General features: G+C 40.6%; 1 protein-coding gene across 1 annotated transcript in view; it reads right to left on the reverse strand.

Annotated features, from left to right (window-relative positions):
• crtc3 (CREB regulated transcription coactivator 3) overlaps nucleotides 1-16,586 on the reverse strand; it is a 44,977-nt gene that overhangs the window by 13,027 nt on the left and 15,364 nt on the right. Inside the window, exons 4-8 of the mRNA XM_073464138.1 lie at nucleotides 16,196-16,254; nucleotides 7,790-7,852; nucleotides 4,748-4,851; nucleotides 459-509; nucleotides 287-372 (exon numbers count right to left, since the gene is read on the reverse strand). Of these exons, the coding sequence (XP_073320239.1) occupies nucleotides 287-372; nucleotides 459-509; nucleotides 4,748-4,851; nucleotides 7,790-7,852; nucleotides 16,196-16,254 (363 nt within the window). The remainder of the gene's footprint in view (nucleotides 1-286; nucleotides 373-458; nucleotides 510-4,747; nucleotides 4,852-7,789; nucleotides 7,853-16,195; nucleotides 16,255-16,586) is intronic.

Genomic DNA, 16,586 nt, shown 5'->3' on the forward strand with positions numbered 1-16,586 from the left:
CTGCCTGATCACCTATTTACAGTCACACAGGAAAGACTGGTTTGACGTGTAGACCGGCATGTCAGAAATGTAAGGTGTCACGATCACCTACTGTGACAATGTGACTCTTCTCAAAGCCATAAATGTTGTGCAGTCTAAACCTGTCTTTACAGTCATTACTTAAGGCACAGAGCAGTGAGTACACGCATGATAATCTGCCTCCATATTGAGTTACCATCTGTCAAACATCACAGAAAGTATCAACCAGGCATTAATGTAAGAAGTAATAAGTGAGCAACTCTCTCACCTTCTTTGCCTCCCACAGCTGCTTGGGAAGAGGCTTACCGACACCTATTAGACTCTCATCAGTAGGCAGGGGGGGGAAGGAGAAGACTGCAGAGGAGAAAAGTGCACTTTTAATGAAACATGTTCTGCAGCAATGCAAGTTATCTTCTAATAAAAAAGAAAGTAGAACTCACTGTTTCCGGAGCCGTCCACCTCTGCCTCATTTACACTAGCTGCATGCCAGCCTCCACGAGAAACAAACAAACAATAAAAGGACGAGGGGAGGGATGATGGAGAAATAAAGAAAGACATAAAAACAAAAGCGGAGGAACATTAGAGGATATTCAATATTACCCAGCTGTTTGAATTATCCCGACATGTCTGGCACAATAATCAGTCCCTCTGACAGGAACAGGCCCTTTGGAATACAGACTGCAATTACTGCGCACTTTCATAAACACAACAGCTGGGCATCTGGCATCATGTTATTAGTCACACAGATGAAGAGAGGAGGAAGAAGTTGGGTGGGGGGGCTCATAGACCGATGAGGAATAAAGAGAGTGCCATTGTTTTTCTCCGACCACAAAGAGTCTCTTTCTCTTCCTCCTCACTGGAGACCCGATGCCAGATACACATGCCTTTGTCTTTCCCTCCTTTTAACTTTTGTCTATTCCGTGTCTAACACTCGTGTTTTGCGACAACAATTCCAGATCACTCTGTTACTTATTAGGAAAATATGTTTTGTTTCCCTTGATGTGTCTCCATCAAGTCTCCTCGTCGCTCAGGCCTAAAACGATCTCCTCTTACGTTAGCCTTTGATCCGTAGCCCACCCATTCCCTCTCCTTCCATGCTCTCAGTCTCTCTGAGGCCCATTCATTTGGAGAGGCAGCTTTTCGGCTGCTGGAACAGATGGGACAATGAGGCGATACAACAGTCTGGCATCATTACATTTCCCCTTCTGAGGTGTCTAGTCGCTGTTGCTCGCAGAGGCGCAACTGGGACGGAAACAGGACAACTGGGATGGAAAATGGCTGGCTTGTGTCCCTGGCTGGATCACTTACATTCAATATGGGTGTTGGAAATGCTCTGAATTCAGAAGAAAAATCACTGCCTGCTTCTACAGCACAGCAGTAATCAGAGGCTTTTCAGCTGCAGGGCTAACGTTACATTTCTTATGACTGGTGTTGCTCCTTTTCCACTGACAACAATTGGCAGAGATCACAACAAATAGACTGTAGCTCAATTCCCCTGCTCTAAGTGTTTCCACCTCAGCAGTGTGACTCATAGCTGTAATTCTTAGTTAGATGCTTCTTTAATCAGCCAGGCTTTAACACCACTCAAAACCCGCTGAAACCTTTACAAGTGTCAACGAGGCCCCGAGGCTTCACAGCTCTCTGCGCTCCTGCGATGGCAGCAGTGAGGCGATGAGGCTGAGGGAAGGACATAGAGCCTGTGCAGTTATGTGCAGTATGTGCTGCTGGACTATATACAGCAGACTATGCAGTAAGGCTTTACTGTGTGTATACTATGTGATCCTCCAACGGCAGCTCAGCTCACCTTTGGGAACATAAATCACATCTCTTTACATACCCAGTTAAACTATGATGACTTGGTTCTGCTGTTGGTCTGCACAAGAGTAGAGCTGAAACTAATTGTTGATTAATCGATTTGTTAAACGTCAGAAAACTAGTAAGAACAAGTTTGATAACTTTAATACTTATTAATATTTTTAAAGTAATGAATATTCTCTGGTTCAAACTTCTGAAAGTGTAATCTTAAATGGTTTTCTCACGGCTCCAGGGTGCCACTGTTCTGAGTTTAAAAAATGTTGCATATAGAAATTAACATCAACTGGGTGTGTAGTTGCCTTTAAACAAATATTAGCCTATTAACACATCAACATTTCAAAATGTCACCTTGGGCTCTGGGAACTTGTGATGGGATGTTTTTGCTGACACTCTAAGGAACCAAATGATTATTCAAGAAACTCATCTTTAGATTACTCAATAATGTAACTGCACTAGGGAAAAAAAGGCCGAAATTTTCTGATTCCAGCCTCTTTAATGTGAATATGTTCAGTTTTTTTCCTCCTCTATGACAGTAAACTGAATATCTTTGGCTTGTGGGCAAAACAAGACATCTGAGGACGCCATCTTGGGCTTTGGGAAACACTGATAAACATCTTTTTTCACCATTTTGTAACATTTTACAGACTAAACAACAAATCTAATATTTGAGAAAATAATGACCGATAAACGGACAATGATAATAGTGGTTGGCTGCAGTCCTTGTATTGTAGAGGACATGAGTATAACAAACAGGGAGCCATCATAAACATGAAATGCCTGATATCAGCTATTTTTGTAAGCAACACACACACAGACGCACGCACACGCGCCAACATTTCCAAGTGGGTCGAAGGTGAGCCATTTAAAGCACAACAACAGTAATTCATATATCTACACTGGTTTGATTCTGTTTGTATGTGAAACTCAAACTTGGCCAAGATCTTAAGGCAATATCCTGTTTAAACTTGTTGGCTAAACACTGAGTAGTAATGCAGAGCAGGAGCACTTCTCTCATCCACTCCACACTTCATCAGCGCTGAGATCAGACAAACACCATCAGAAACACACTGGACGCTCCGATGGAAACAGCTCAGGAGACACGAGGGAATGGATGGAGAGTGTGACAGAAGAGGGAGGGAGATTAATCTGTTGGATCACTTATAATTCAGCAACACAAAGGTATAAACAGAACATTTTAAACCAACAATGGCCTGTTGGTGATTTGTGTCACTGAGCTCAGAGCAGCTTACGAGACTGAAGAGCAGCTGGCTGGTTGGACTGTGTTCTGTTAATAAATGACCAGAGGAACAGAAACACAAACATCATAAACTAGCATGATTACTACGACACGGGCCCAGTTCAGGAGCCGCCTGCATACTGCATGTCACTGAGACGGTATCTAGTTTAAAAACAGGTCAGCTCTGCATCACAGTGTAATGCACTGGATGAGTGTTAGAGGTGATGTCACAATACACAAGTGGATCTTAATTAGTCTCTGTAGGCGGTTTCTTGCCCTTGTTGGTGGTGCACAAATATTCCACCTGCTTTCCCTCTGCTAATATACTGTAATCCTGTCAGCTCTGCTCTCCGTGTCCATTCACACTCACTGCAATCAACAACACACCTTTGTGTTGCATCAGGTCAGCAACACATGCAAGATCCAGTTAGTTCTAGTTTAGCTGCACAAATTTTAATACGTTATGTTGTGTCGGACTGCAACTAATGATTATTTTCATTGTCAATTAACTTGTCGATTATTTTCTTAATTAATCAATCAATCAGTTGTTTGGTCCAGAAAATGGTGAAAAATGTTGATCAGCGTTTCCTGAAGCAGACATGTTCAAGTGTCTTTTTATCCACAACCCAAAGATACTCAGTTACCTTTGTATCATGTTATGAGTCTATACTATATATCGTGTTAGATTTTGGATATGGTTTTATTGTGATATGACATAAGTGTTTTAAAGGCTGCGTTACAGTAAAGTGATGTCATTTTCTGAACTTGTCAGACTGTTCTACTTGCTCTAATACTTGTCTTTACCCACTTAGTCATTATATCCACATTTCTGATGATTACTGATCAGAAATCTCATTTTGTAAGTATTCTGTGAGGGTACCAATCATCATACCTACAATATTGTTGCAATATCGATATTTTAGTAGGGTCAAAAATATTATATTTGATTTTGTCGCCCAGTCCTAACATTTAAGTGTTTAAGTGTTTTTGTGAAGATTTCGAAAATATCAAGGTATATACCGTATATTGCGATATGGCCAAAAAATAATTTAAAGGTCATACCGCCCAGTCTTAGGAGTAAAGAAACCAGAAAATATTCACATAAGAGAAGCTGGAATCAGAGGATTTTTATATTTTTTCTTGACTCAAACTGATGAACTGATGATCAAAAAAACAAAAGGAAAAAAGAAAAAAGGAACAAAGAAAGTATGTAGGCTTCACACTCACTGAGCCAAGGCTTCAGATTACTGGACAGAGCTTTTTTGTGCAAATAAAATCCAACTGAAAATGACGTCAAAACTCAGTAAAGACTCTCTCACACTGGGCTGAAATGATACTAGTGAGGATATATTAGTTAAATGACATAAAATATGTTATTTCTCTCTCTCAGTTTGGTCTGGTGGTCCAGTTACTGGGCTGTACGTCTGTAAATTTGACCGTCTCCGTCACTGGCGGATCAATCGGTGCAAATAAAACTAAACACAGATGCAGTTTAAAAAGACAAAACAGGTCAAATGATGCCGCTGAGGCACAAACTTCCAGAAGTTGGCATGTTGTTAAAGATAATGAGTGGATAGAAAAAAAATTCAAGCACAGACACAAAGATCAGTGTCTCTGAAGGTATCTTGTGTTCGCAGTGTGTGTGTGTGTTTGTGTGTATGTGCGTGTTACTCTCACCATTACGCTGGGGGGGACCTCGACCCATCTGCATGTTCATGCCAAAGGGGTCCTGAGGGTTTGGGTTCATAGCGCTCGTATGGAGAGCTGAGTCTGAGTTGGTTCTGTGTAGGAGGAAGAGGAGGAGGAGGAAGAGGAAAATTATGCTAAGTGTTCCAGCACCTTGGACAGAGGCAGAGGATTTCTCAGGGCCGTGAGGTCAGTGAGTCATTCTGCTTCCTGCTCTGCCTCCACACAAGCTGCATTCATCTGAAAGCTCACACTGACCTTACTCATAAACATCCTCACAGCACCGCACTAAATATTTATGATTAAACACAGTTTGACTCAGTGATCGAATAAAGATCACCTCAAAGCGCTTTATAGAAATACGCTTTTGATCGCTATATCTAATTATATTGATAGAGGGAAATGCAGAGGAAACTGACAACTCTGCAATATTTGTAAGTTTTCTAATGACGATCAACTTTCTTTCAGGCTCAGGAATTTAATTTTCTGACGACATTTATGTGGAACTGATTCGACAGGGATGCCTGTTTAATAGTCTGCAAAGCTTTTCAACGGAATCAAATTTTAAATCACAACTGTGAGAGATAAATTTGAAATCAGCCTCTTCTTGTGTGCATCTAATAAATTCACTCTTACACACCTTTGACTTGTGCCAGTCTCTCAAACACACACACACATAAAAAGACACACACGGGCCAACCCACACAAACCCCCGAGTCCTTTATCACTCCAGCTGCGAGCTTTCTCTAGTGCTTTCCATTAAGCCTCAATGGCTTCCTTCATGCGTCATTCCCGCTTTCCATCTAGTGGATTGTAGCAAAGTGTAGTAATAACACTTAAGGTTGATCCATCTGAATTTGTAATTTTCTTCAAGCTGCCAGGTTTATTTTGTCAATTTATGGCAGACAGAATTGGCTTGGAATAAAAAAACACTCATATGCTACCTCAAGATTAGATTGTAAAGTGTTCAGAGTTTAAAATGATTTTTCTGGGGGAAACCGTTTGATTGTTTGGGCAAGATGTTAAGGTTATTGACACAATAATGTCACATAAATAAGAAATGTGCTGGTAGGAATATAGGTCATCACATTTCTCACCAGCTAGACTTGGGGCCCGTGTCCACATAGCAAAGGAGCGCTGGGTTGAAGCGCTTGTGCGCCGAGATAAAAAACACTGCACGTCGGTTTTGACTGACATCTGATAACATTATGATAACAGAGGGCTGACCACACAGTTAATAACAGATTACAACACGTAGGGTGATAAAAGTCTATGGACTTTTCTGTCTCTGTTATGAGAGTTTATCTTTGATAAAGCTCAGGATGGACAGACGAGCCCCGGGTGATCTAACATTTGATTACTTGCATGAAAAAGAGCGAAGGTGACGACACCAGCACCTTTATGAAAAAAAAAGTTGAGATTTTCAACTCAAAGCACTCAGAGCGGCCGCACAAAAAAGGCAGAGTGCTCTTTAAAAAAAAAGACGCTGGGAGCAGCGCATTTTCTCTAGGTGGCCAAATGCGGCTGCATACTCGAAACAATTGAAAAGAGATGCTGGTGCTCAGAAAAATGTTATGTGGACACGGGCCCTTAAACCAATGACTTTCAACCTTTGGCAACGGCTGGAAATGATCTTCCTTGGCCCCAGGTTGAGAACCAATGATCGAAACAGCTTCCATGTTTTTTAAAGCTGTATTTAAAATTCAAAAACATGGCAGGCAGCACAGTATCGTAGCAACTATTCCAATGAAGGAAAACTCTTTGTATATAATGGAATAAATCTGAAAGGTTTTACATTAACAGCAAGGTCAGCTCTTCATCACATTGAAGCAACTATTGTGAGTTTCATTATGTAGTTTTGTTCACAATATACACATTTATAAACACAATGAGTTTTTACAGCCTCGTCTTTTAAGAGTACTGATTGTGGGAAATGTGTTTCTTTGCCGTCTTAAAGAGAGTTCCATGAAATCAATGTCATTTCGACCTATAAATGAACACGTTGTCACACATCATATGATCTCGTCAGTGTCATAGTGCTGTATACTTTATATTTAAGTTTTTATACACCTGCTTGTGTGTTTATTCAACATTTGATTTGACATTTATTTCTAACATTTGAGAAGATCGGCTTCTTTTTTAAATGACAAAAAGAGTTTTGTGGAAAAAGTTTTATACTTTCCAAAGTCAGGTATTAACGAACGGAAAGGAAAAAAACATACATTTTGCATCTGTGATGAAACTCTGGTATCATACTTTCTTAAATACGCACTCTGTATGTGTGTAATTAATTACATATTTTAAATTATCGGTTTAACACGCATTTAGCCTGACACTGAAGCCGTTTCTTCACAGCTTGGTACAGTGACTGGACAGCATCTCAGAAGTCCTGTTTTGCTTACAGTGAAGCCGACTCTGGTAAGACTCTTGGTAAGACAGCAAATAAGCATATTTCCCAAAATTAATTATTAAAGAAACTTCCCTCAGTGACTCAAACTCCTATCTGTCTCATAGCACAGCCCATGTGCTGTCAATGGTCAGCTCAAACAAAATTTAGAAGACTTTAACTATCAAAGACATCAGTTTAAAAAACATTGCAAACACAACAGTTGTGTTGATTTTAAAAAAGGCTGAAAGTAAGAAATTGTGCATAAGAAGCCTTGTGTTAGACTGTGAAGGAGCCGTGAGTCCTAGAGCTGGGTTAGTAAGAGAGAAGGTATTGATTAATGTTTCAGAAAGTCCAAACTGGAAAGATGAGTGGAAAACTACAAGAAAAAAAGATTAATAAATCAACAATAACAGGCTGCAGCTGAGATTGTGTGGCTCTCTATCTCAGTGCTTCAAAGGAAGAAAGGAGGGGATTACTGAGATGTTACAAATCAGGCGGAGATTTACAAAGGATAGAAACCAGGATGAGAGATTGCAAAAAGACAAAGAGCAGAATTGTTGGCCTCTGTGCAAGCGAGGGATAAAGTGGTAAAGACAGACTGAGTGAAAGAGGCTGAGAGAGAGAGAGAGGGGGTCAAGGGTCACCTGTTGAGTTGTGATATTAATCTAAACCCAGGCCGTTTTTCCTCGGTCCATGGCTGCTGTTCCCTTCAAAGAGAGACAGAGGGAAAGAATGATAGACACATTTATTGGGTGAGAGCAGAGACCCCTGGCTCCTGCCTTTAAAGTGGTGAAGGAGAGAAAACACCTTGGTAAAAAAATATGATGAGTCAGTGTGTAGAAGAAAGAAAGACCCTGGAAAATACTCAGATACAGCACAATACGTTGGAGGAAAATGGAACGACAGAAATAAATCAAAAGCAGAGGATGGAAAAACTGAGGACAAACAAAGTCAGGAGTGCTAACGAGAAGAAAGACTCGAAGGCAGATTTATAAACCTGCAGCTGAGAGCAGTTACAGTACAAGCTGTTCTCTCATATCCAACTGGGAGAGAAAAATGGTGCAACACCACCGGCTCTCTGGAGAATGGCTGGCCGGAGAGGGAAACGACATAAACAACTTGATGTGAAGGGTCATTGTCAAAGCCTGAAACGGTGGAGTGGGAACAGTGACTGAGTGGATTTTTCTCAAGTGTTCAGCAAAAAGGGGTCTTGACTCTTCCTTCGGCTGAAAGTATGTAGAAGGAACCACTTATTCTAACTAATACAAGTAGTCTTCTGAAATTACAAATGGTACACAAAAGAACCCAAATGTCCTGTTGGTTTGGACCATCTGTCTTTTCAGCCATGTGGGTGGTCATGTTCTCGGTATGCTTGCTTACAGCAATATATCGCCAATAAATATGTTTTTCAGCTTTAATTAAAAAAAATGACATGGTGATTTCTTAATTGAAAAAGTTCAATGACACAAAATTATTTCAGTTTGTTAAAAATTTGGGTCTTATTTCTTAGTTTTGGTTATTTCTTTTGGTTAGGATAACATCGTTTAGCCCGATTATCTAAACCACTGTAAGGTGGTAAATCTGAAACATGTTTTTCTTGTCTTGTTACATTTCATTTCTCAGATCTCAGCAATCAACTTTCTGAGTACAAGGTAAAATTAGTCCTCCCACTCTCTGTGCCTTTGAGTACATATCATGTTGCCTTTAATTACCCAGCAGGTACATGCGGGTTGTCTCTAATTTCCTTTTGCCCCTGTGCCCCAGAAACAGTAAGTGTATCCTGACTTGTAACCTGATGCGCCAAAGGTTTGTTACACAGAGCCACCTGGGAAGGAGCTGCTAAAAACTGTTTGGAAAAAGGACAGGTAGTTAAAAAAAATAATACTGGCAGGTGACTGGTTAAACCATCTGTCTATCACTGTTCATCACAGGCCAACTTCAACCGATCAGATCAATGAACTACGTATGTGAAATCAAACTACTGAAGCCAGTTGAGAGGAGAACAAAACATCTTTTCCATTGAGAAGAGTCCTCAGGGTTGTTCTTTGCTCTTCTTTCAGTGAGGTTATCTCCCCAGTGCTGATAGAACTGATGCTAAAGCAGCTACGCTAACCTCTTCAGGAGCCACCATTGTTGTTTTAAAAACGGACAGTTGTTTCCCTTGTTGGTTGTCACGGTTAAAATAACCTGTAGCTGCCAGCAGTTCCTCATAGGACTCTCATTGGTCAGAACATCTGAGGTTCAGACACAAGCACATAGCTTGAAGACTGTCGAGATGAATTTACAAGATTATGTGATCGCATGATCTCCCGAAACCAAATGGTAACTTGCCTCGTGCCCCAGAAACCAGTCAGTAGTCCTATGCCACTTTCCAATAACTTTTTAAACAAGGCTTTTTCCAAGTGTTAATCCATCGTGGCATCCTCCTTTAGTTTGTGGACTTTTGTAGCATCTTGTCAATAACAAGGTAGCCATGCCCCAAAACATACCCTGCTGTATCGTCTATTTTACTCTAAATGGGACCGTAACTTACAAAATGAACATAATGCTGTATTTCAGAAGACTTGGAGCTAGAGATTGAGAACATAAACTTATTTGGAAACCGTTTACTGAGGTAATAAATCATGTAAAAACTCATTTTCTCATAAGCTTACATACAATCAGAGTTCTTTCTGAAACCAGTGGAGTCGCCCCCTGCTTACCATTAGAAAGAATCCAGTTTAAGGCACTTCTGCTTCTTCTCTCAGACCTGTCCATATTTTAACAATTGTCATAAGATGTTCAACACGATGCAACGTTACAGCCTGTAGGTCTGCAGTCATACAGCAGGCGAGCATCTCTGACATGGCAGTGTCCTTTCATGCACTGTCACACACAGAGGAATGTAAAAACAAAAGCTACAAAACCACCATGACACCTGGTTTAGTCACCGTGCTCATCACTGTTGGGTGTGATTGTTTATATTAAATTTTATTTTTAGATATATGATGTAGGCTGTGGAATGCAGATGAGCTCTGGCGCTCCACCCGGCCAACAACAAATATCCGACTGACAAAATAACATCTTCATTTTGTTTGTTACTGCCTTCAGTTTTCCTGCTGGATTCTCTCATGCTGAGAAACAAGGCTCTGCTACTTTAATCATTCCACAGTAGCGCAGCATTAAGGATGAATCACAGACAGACTGATGGTCAACTGGGGTAAACCAGCCGAATATTATGCAAGGATGGTCGTGTATGTGCAGCTTAGTACATCTAATGCTGACCGATGCTTTTGATCAGTCTGAAGTGCCTGATGCGATTTTAGAGTGAGAAAAAAATGTACTTTTACAAGCAGAAACACTGGCTTCTTTAAAAGGGGTGCAGCAATTAGACCACCTAGATGGAGTATACACCCCCTGAGAATCATCACACCACATCTGCCAAAGTGGACATTTTAAGATCTCTCCTCCGTCTTCAGCAGAAAAATCTCCGGGGAGCTTGGTCTGAGATTTCATCCCGAGAGAGGCTGGTACAGGAATAGCAGGCTAAAGATGGGTGAATGCAAGAAGAGGAGGGCGTGGGACTGGATCTGACCCTGAAACAGATGGTCTCCGAAGGGACGCATCCAGGGCTGTACTCAGGTCTGATACCTCAGGACCAAGGAAACCCTCTACGAAGAAATCCTCCTCTCGGACACCAGTGTACAGTAATATTCTTTGGCACATTTCCGGACAAGCACTATACTTTGAATGAACTTAATAGAACAGATGGTGGATATATATAAAAAAAAAAAATCATGACCCTGACTCACTACAGATGGCCAAAGTTGTGAAATCACTACTTGAAAATAATGGCCTCACCAAATCCAGAGAGATGATAAAATCTGCTGGCCAGACTGCTGGTCATAGATCAGATGAAGGCTGTGTGAACAGCTCTGTTCCCCAGCATTTCTGTCATGCCGGACAATCCCTTAGCACTGGTCCACTGCTTCCAAGTCTCGATCTAAAAGAGGCTGGGAAGCTTGGCATGAGTCATCTTAATATAAACATGCAGCAGTGAAAGTATAATGTCTTCCAAAATATGTATGCAGCACATCTCTCTCTCCTCTTGCGTTAAGTGGGGGTGGGAAAAAATAAAATAAGTTAACTTGAGTATCATGATTCTTCTCTTTATTGATTCCTGAATTGATTCGTTGACTACTGAACCGATTTTAGAGAACAAGTTCTTAAGCGCGATGCTAACGCATAATAGGAATTACCATTAACATGCTAACGGAAATTAGCATCACACTGATGATAAGCATATCGTCCCAGCGCTGGTTCTCAGTCATCAGTGCTCGAGAGGCTGGGTGTACAGCAGATAGCTGTTCACTGTTGTGGTAGTTACAGCACTGAAACAGTTAAAGAGCTCTGTGGCTCTTCTCCCTAGCTGACTGGCGGTAATGCAGTGCAGATGTGGTTGGCGTTGTAAACACTTACCGCCCCACTCTCCCCTGAGACGGACAAGCAGAGGATCTGCCTCTCACAACAACAAAACAAGAGCCTAAGACCATTAACATGGATGGATATTAAGATGAGGCAATGATTTGTTCTCAAACAATATGAAAATGGTTTCAATTTTCCTTTAATCAGAGTACATTATCGACAGTCTCTTGTAAAGAGCGTAACAAACGAGAATTTTCTCCAAAGGGATTTCCCAACATTCTACTGGATGAAGAGCCTCCCTAATCTGGCTAGACTTCAGTTCAGACTTTGATTTCCCATTTCCCTTCCAACACTGTGTTATGTCTTTACTTTAAATGATTGTGTAAAAGCAACCTTATGTATTGTTAACTCATTTTGGCCACATATGAAACTTACAAGCACTGGAAACATCTGTGTTGAATATGACCCTGACAAGTGGTGCAATTTTGTTCCTGGGTCCAAGACGCTGGTAAAATGTTAAAAGGCAATTTACAATTAGCGCAAACAAGACATTTAAATTGAGGGATTCTGCATGGGAATAATGCAGCTATCATACTTTAAAATGTTAATGCTGACATATTTTGAGAGCTGCAACAATTAGTCGATTCATCTGAAGTAAATTAGTTGCCCAAAAAAGATTTTTTCAAGAAAAAGCATCACACATCTGCTGGTTCTAGCTTCTTAAATGTAAAGATTTGCTGCATTTCTTCGTCATTTATGCCAGTAAAAGAAGAGTCTTTGGGTTTTGGACTGTTTGTTGGACAAAGGAAGCAATCTGAAGACATCAGTTCGGGCTCTGGCAAAGAGTTTTTCATTTCAATTGTGAAAATAAACAGCAAATCGTTGATGAAAGTAATATTTAGCTGCAGCTCTTTCATTGTATGAGAATATGCACCAACATCCTGTTTTGAAAGTAGAATGCTGGTGTGCTATGATAAAGTATGATGGTGAGTCATTGTCCAATTCTTAAGTGTAATCCTGGATTGTTTTTCTCTGTGACCTTCCTCTTTAAACGTTCTACAACTCTTTCAACAATTATGCTAGTTGTCTTGTCTGTAAGGGCTCTCTGGTCTGATTTTCAGCCAATGAGAAGCATGCCTGCTGCAGGCATATAAAGTTACACCTCAACTAAGGCATTTTCTATCCCACTTCTTCTATGTAACATTCATCTCCATCCTCTTTTGTCATTCGACCCTTTCATATGCTCTGTGAAAACCAGAGTTTGTAAATCAACCAGGAACCATAAAAGTCTAATTCACTCATGACATCCTGCCAGATCGCGATAGGCAAAGTTTCCGGAGGGTTTACTGGCCAGATTTTTTATAGCGGGAGTACAGAGAGCTACTAGAAATAAGAGCGAGTAGGCAGGAGCACCATTGTTTGTCTTGGCATCAAAGATTCTAGATCAAATCAGAGCATTGTTTTAAAAGTGAGCTGGGCACACCCCAAACTAAACTATGGTCAATACATCAACACTAAAAAGCAACTTAAAAGACATTTAAACTAAAAACTTGTGTCAGGGTTAAGTGGATATGTGTACTTAAAGCAGATGGATTTGGGAGCACTGCAGGTTTTTGGACACAGTCAGTTAAGGCCAGTATATTAAGGGGAAACTTCTAGATCTCAGCAGTGGATTTTGGCCCACTTCACCGATACAGGCAGAGGGGGAAGTTTATCCCTGTTACACACTGTGACAACAATCTGCTGCAGGTTGGAGCAGGAGGCTCGGCTTGGCCTGCAGAGACTTGACAAACCTGATGCCAATCACATACAGGATTTTAAATCGGTGGAGAAGGCAGAGATGAGCACGAGAAGCATAAAGTGGAGATGAATGGTGTGTCATTTCACAAGGTGACATGAAAATTGTTTGTTGAGTTAACCTTGTGAGGAGGGAGATTGTGCTGCAATCAAAAACGGACTGATGGCAACCAATGAAAAATACTGTAGTCACAAAACGGCTCTGGTCCACAAACAAACAGGCTTATGCCATCTCTTCTGTGATACTGTGCCTGTTTACCAAACTTACAGAATTGGCTGGATGATGACAAACCATCTGTTTCGTGTTGGCTCGATAATGTTTGGCAACTTCTCCCACTGGAATAGCTCACACATGTTCCCAGTGGAGACTTGAATGGGTTTTCTCTGTCTGGAGTCGTGTTATAGATTTTATTGGAGATGACTTTGCTGAAAAAATGTTAAAAGGTTTTGCAACTTTGAGATTTAAGTGACCCCCGAAGGATAAAGTCCATATGTTCATTAACATTTTATTTTTATTGTATTTATAATATGTAGGATGTTGATTTATGTTTCTGGTGTTGCCTTGTTTTGTGTCGTCTGTTTGTTTGTTGGCTGTCTCTGGGTCTATTATTTTGTAATGTGCCTTTATTTTTGAAGGCAACATAATGTGTGTAACCAATATAATCATGTAGAACTATATATAACCTGGAAGATTCATTTAATCAATTCAGAGATTCACCTCATGTAGAAAATGAATTAAAGGTCAACTAGCTGAGCCTGTTTGTGCCTACAAGATAGAAAAAAGTAATTATATTAATAAATGAAAATAGTTGTCACACTTTTTGGTCAGTGTAGATGCTAGCTGTAGATTTTGGAGTTTTGTGTGCATTGTTTCTTTTTATGTTTTCATAAAGTGAACAACACTGGTTTGGTTTAGGGACAAAAGCACTTGGTTAATTTAGGAAGAGATGATGGTTTTTAGGTTAATATGATCACTCTTGCTAGATCTTTTGTGGATCTGTGGTTACCACCTAGATGTGACCCATTTTTTTCATACTCCAGCTGAATTTTAGATGATGCTCAGCCTTTCATTTGCTTCATTCACTTCATGTACAAGGACCCTAATATTCATCTATCAATCAGAATAATAGCCCAATCATATATAAAGGCCATAAATCAGAAGAGACAGACTCAATCTGGCCCAATCTGAATGATTTTTTTAAAATCAGATCAAGTGGGGTGGTGTGAACCTTTGTTAATCTGGTTAATAGGAAAATATTAGCACCTAGTAAACATGTTAACGCTTCAGTTCAATCAGTTTTTCTCGGGTTGGAATTGATTTAATATTAATTTGTACATGTACACCTCATGTGGGCCTAAAATTAGGTGACGTTGCTTCTTTGATTCTACGAGGGACGGAAACATTCTGGTAAAATAACAGAACTGGTTTGTGTCTGATACAACTTTTTTTTGTTGCTGGATATCTTAAAAGACTTAATGGATGTCTTGAGGGTCGGAAAAGCTCAAAATGACTTGTTCAAAGAAGTGTTTGATGAGATGAATGAAGCCAGAAACCACAGAACCAGAAATACAAATACTGCTTCCAGGACGTGACGCGAGTCCATTTTGTACATTGTATTTACACGCGGCTCAAAAGAATGAATGACATTTTTTCTCAATCAATCTGGGAAAAACTTACAACGTTATATATTTGGTAGATTAGAGGCTTTACAGATGACAGTAGGCACTTAGCGCATATTAACAAAAAGTTATATCTTGATTAAATGCTTTGCGGCATGTAAACCGACATCTTATCAGATCACGTTATTTAGTGTTCATGTAAACAGTTGAAATCTCTAATCAGAACGATTTCTATCGGAGTGAAGAAATGTTGTCCTTGCAACCACAGCTATTGAGAAACACAGTGTGAAACAAAGCAGCGCTGCGTAAATTAAACGTGCGAGTCTGCATTCAGTGCTTTGTGCCACATGGCTCTCCCACAAACACACCCACTGTGAGAACACTGATGTCTGGTTGCTCCGTGAGGACGTTTGTCAGCCAACCTGTTTTGTGCTGTCAACAATGACGAGAGGGCGTGGGCCTTATTCACTTCTACAGTACAAGCTGTTATAGTAGGCCCAACACGGAGCCTGGCCAATGTCTGTGCCGGCGCTGTACAAGAAGACGAGGCAGGGTGGTTGGCGGCGGGCCAAGCTAGCATACAAAACACAAGTGTGGAGACAGAGCAAGAGTGAAAGAGAGTGAGTGGGGAGGAGCTTGGCTGAGCTTTTTATCACAAGGCCATAATTCACTCCCTTGTAAACACTGAGGAAAAGCTGCTGGCCGATACACTTACTGTTCTACGTGGGCACAACCAGAGCTGGAAAAAGGAATCTTGTAGCCGACATCAAGGCCAGCTGGTGTAGCAACGTTTTCCAGCAGGTACTGCTATTGACTTTCTGCTAAGTTGGAGATTCTGCACCACAGGGCAGAGGTGCTGCGACAACATAAAATCCCTAAACAGTAGGACAAGTGCTGTTGGGCATGACCTTTAAAGCAAAAGGCTATCTGTCAAACACCTTTAGGAAGACGCAGCCGTCCCAGGGCTAACGCAGCATCCTGAAACTTGAAACATTTGTGCAGGTCTACAACTCTACCCGTCACCCACAGATTATATACATTTCTGATTTGTGTTTGATCGAGATGGCTGGAGGCTAGATATAGAAAGACAATACTAGTTGGCACAGAGAGGCTTGATACAGGAAACAGGCTGGCAAGAGGAAACAGTTCCTGTTGTAAAATAATCTAGTTAGAGGAAGAAGATAAGACAATAACCATTCTGTCAGCAGCTCAACAGATGTGCTACTCACCTTCTCCAGTTGTTGTCCAGAGGTGGGGACAGGTACACAGCTCCATACGGAGAGCTCTCTATGTAGGTTCTTAGTCAAGGAAATTATTGTTGTAAACACAGAAACATCAGTCAGCCAGTTCATTTTAAAGATTACATGTGCATATTTCCATGTTCTTAGATATAACCAATCGTAAAGAAAAGACCAATACAATACAACACATTTCCAATTTGACTTAAACTCCAAAGTATGAATGAGCCTTCATTTTACATAAAAATGACAGCAGAGTGAGTTATAACTAGAGCTGTACAGTACATCGTTTCCACATTGACATTGCAATGCGTGCATGCGCAATAGTCTCATCACATGCAGTGTCATCTAAGGCAAATGAACACATCATCTTACAAACTTT

Source organism: Pagrus major, chromosome 4 (genome assembly GCF_040436345.1).
Source record: "Pagrus major chromosome 4, Pma_NU_1.0".
NCBI lineage: Eukaryota > Metazoa > Chordata > Actinopteri > Spariformes > Sparidae > Pagrus > Pagrus major.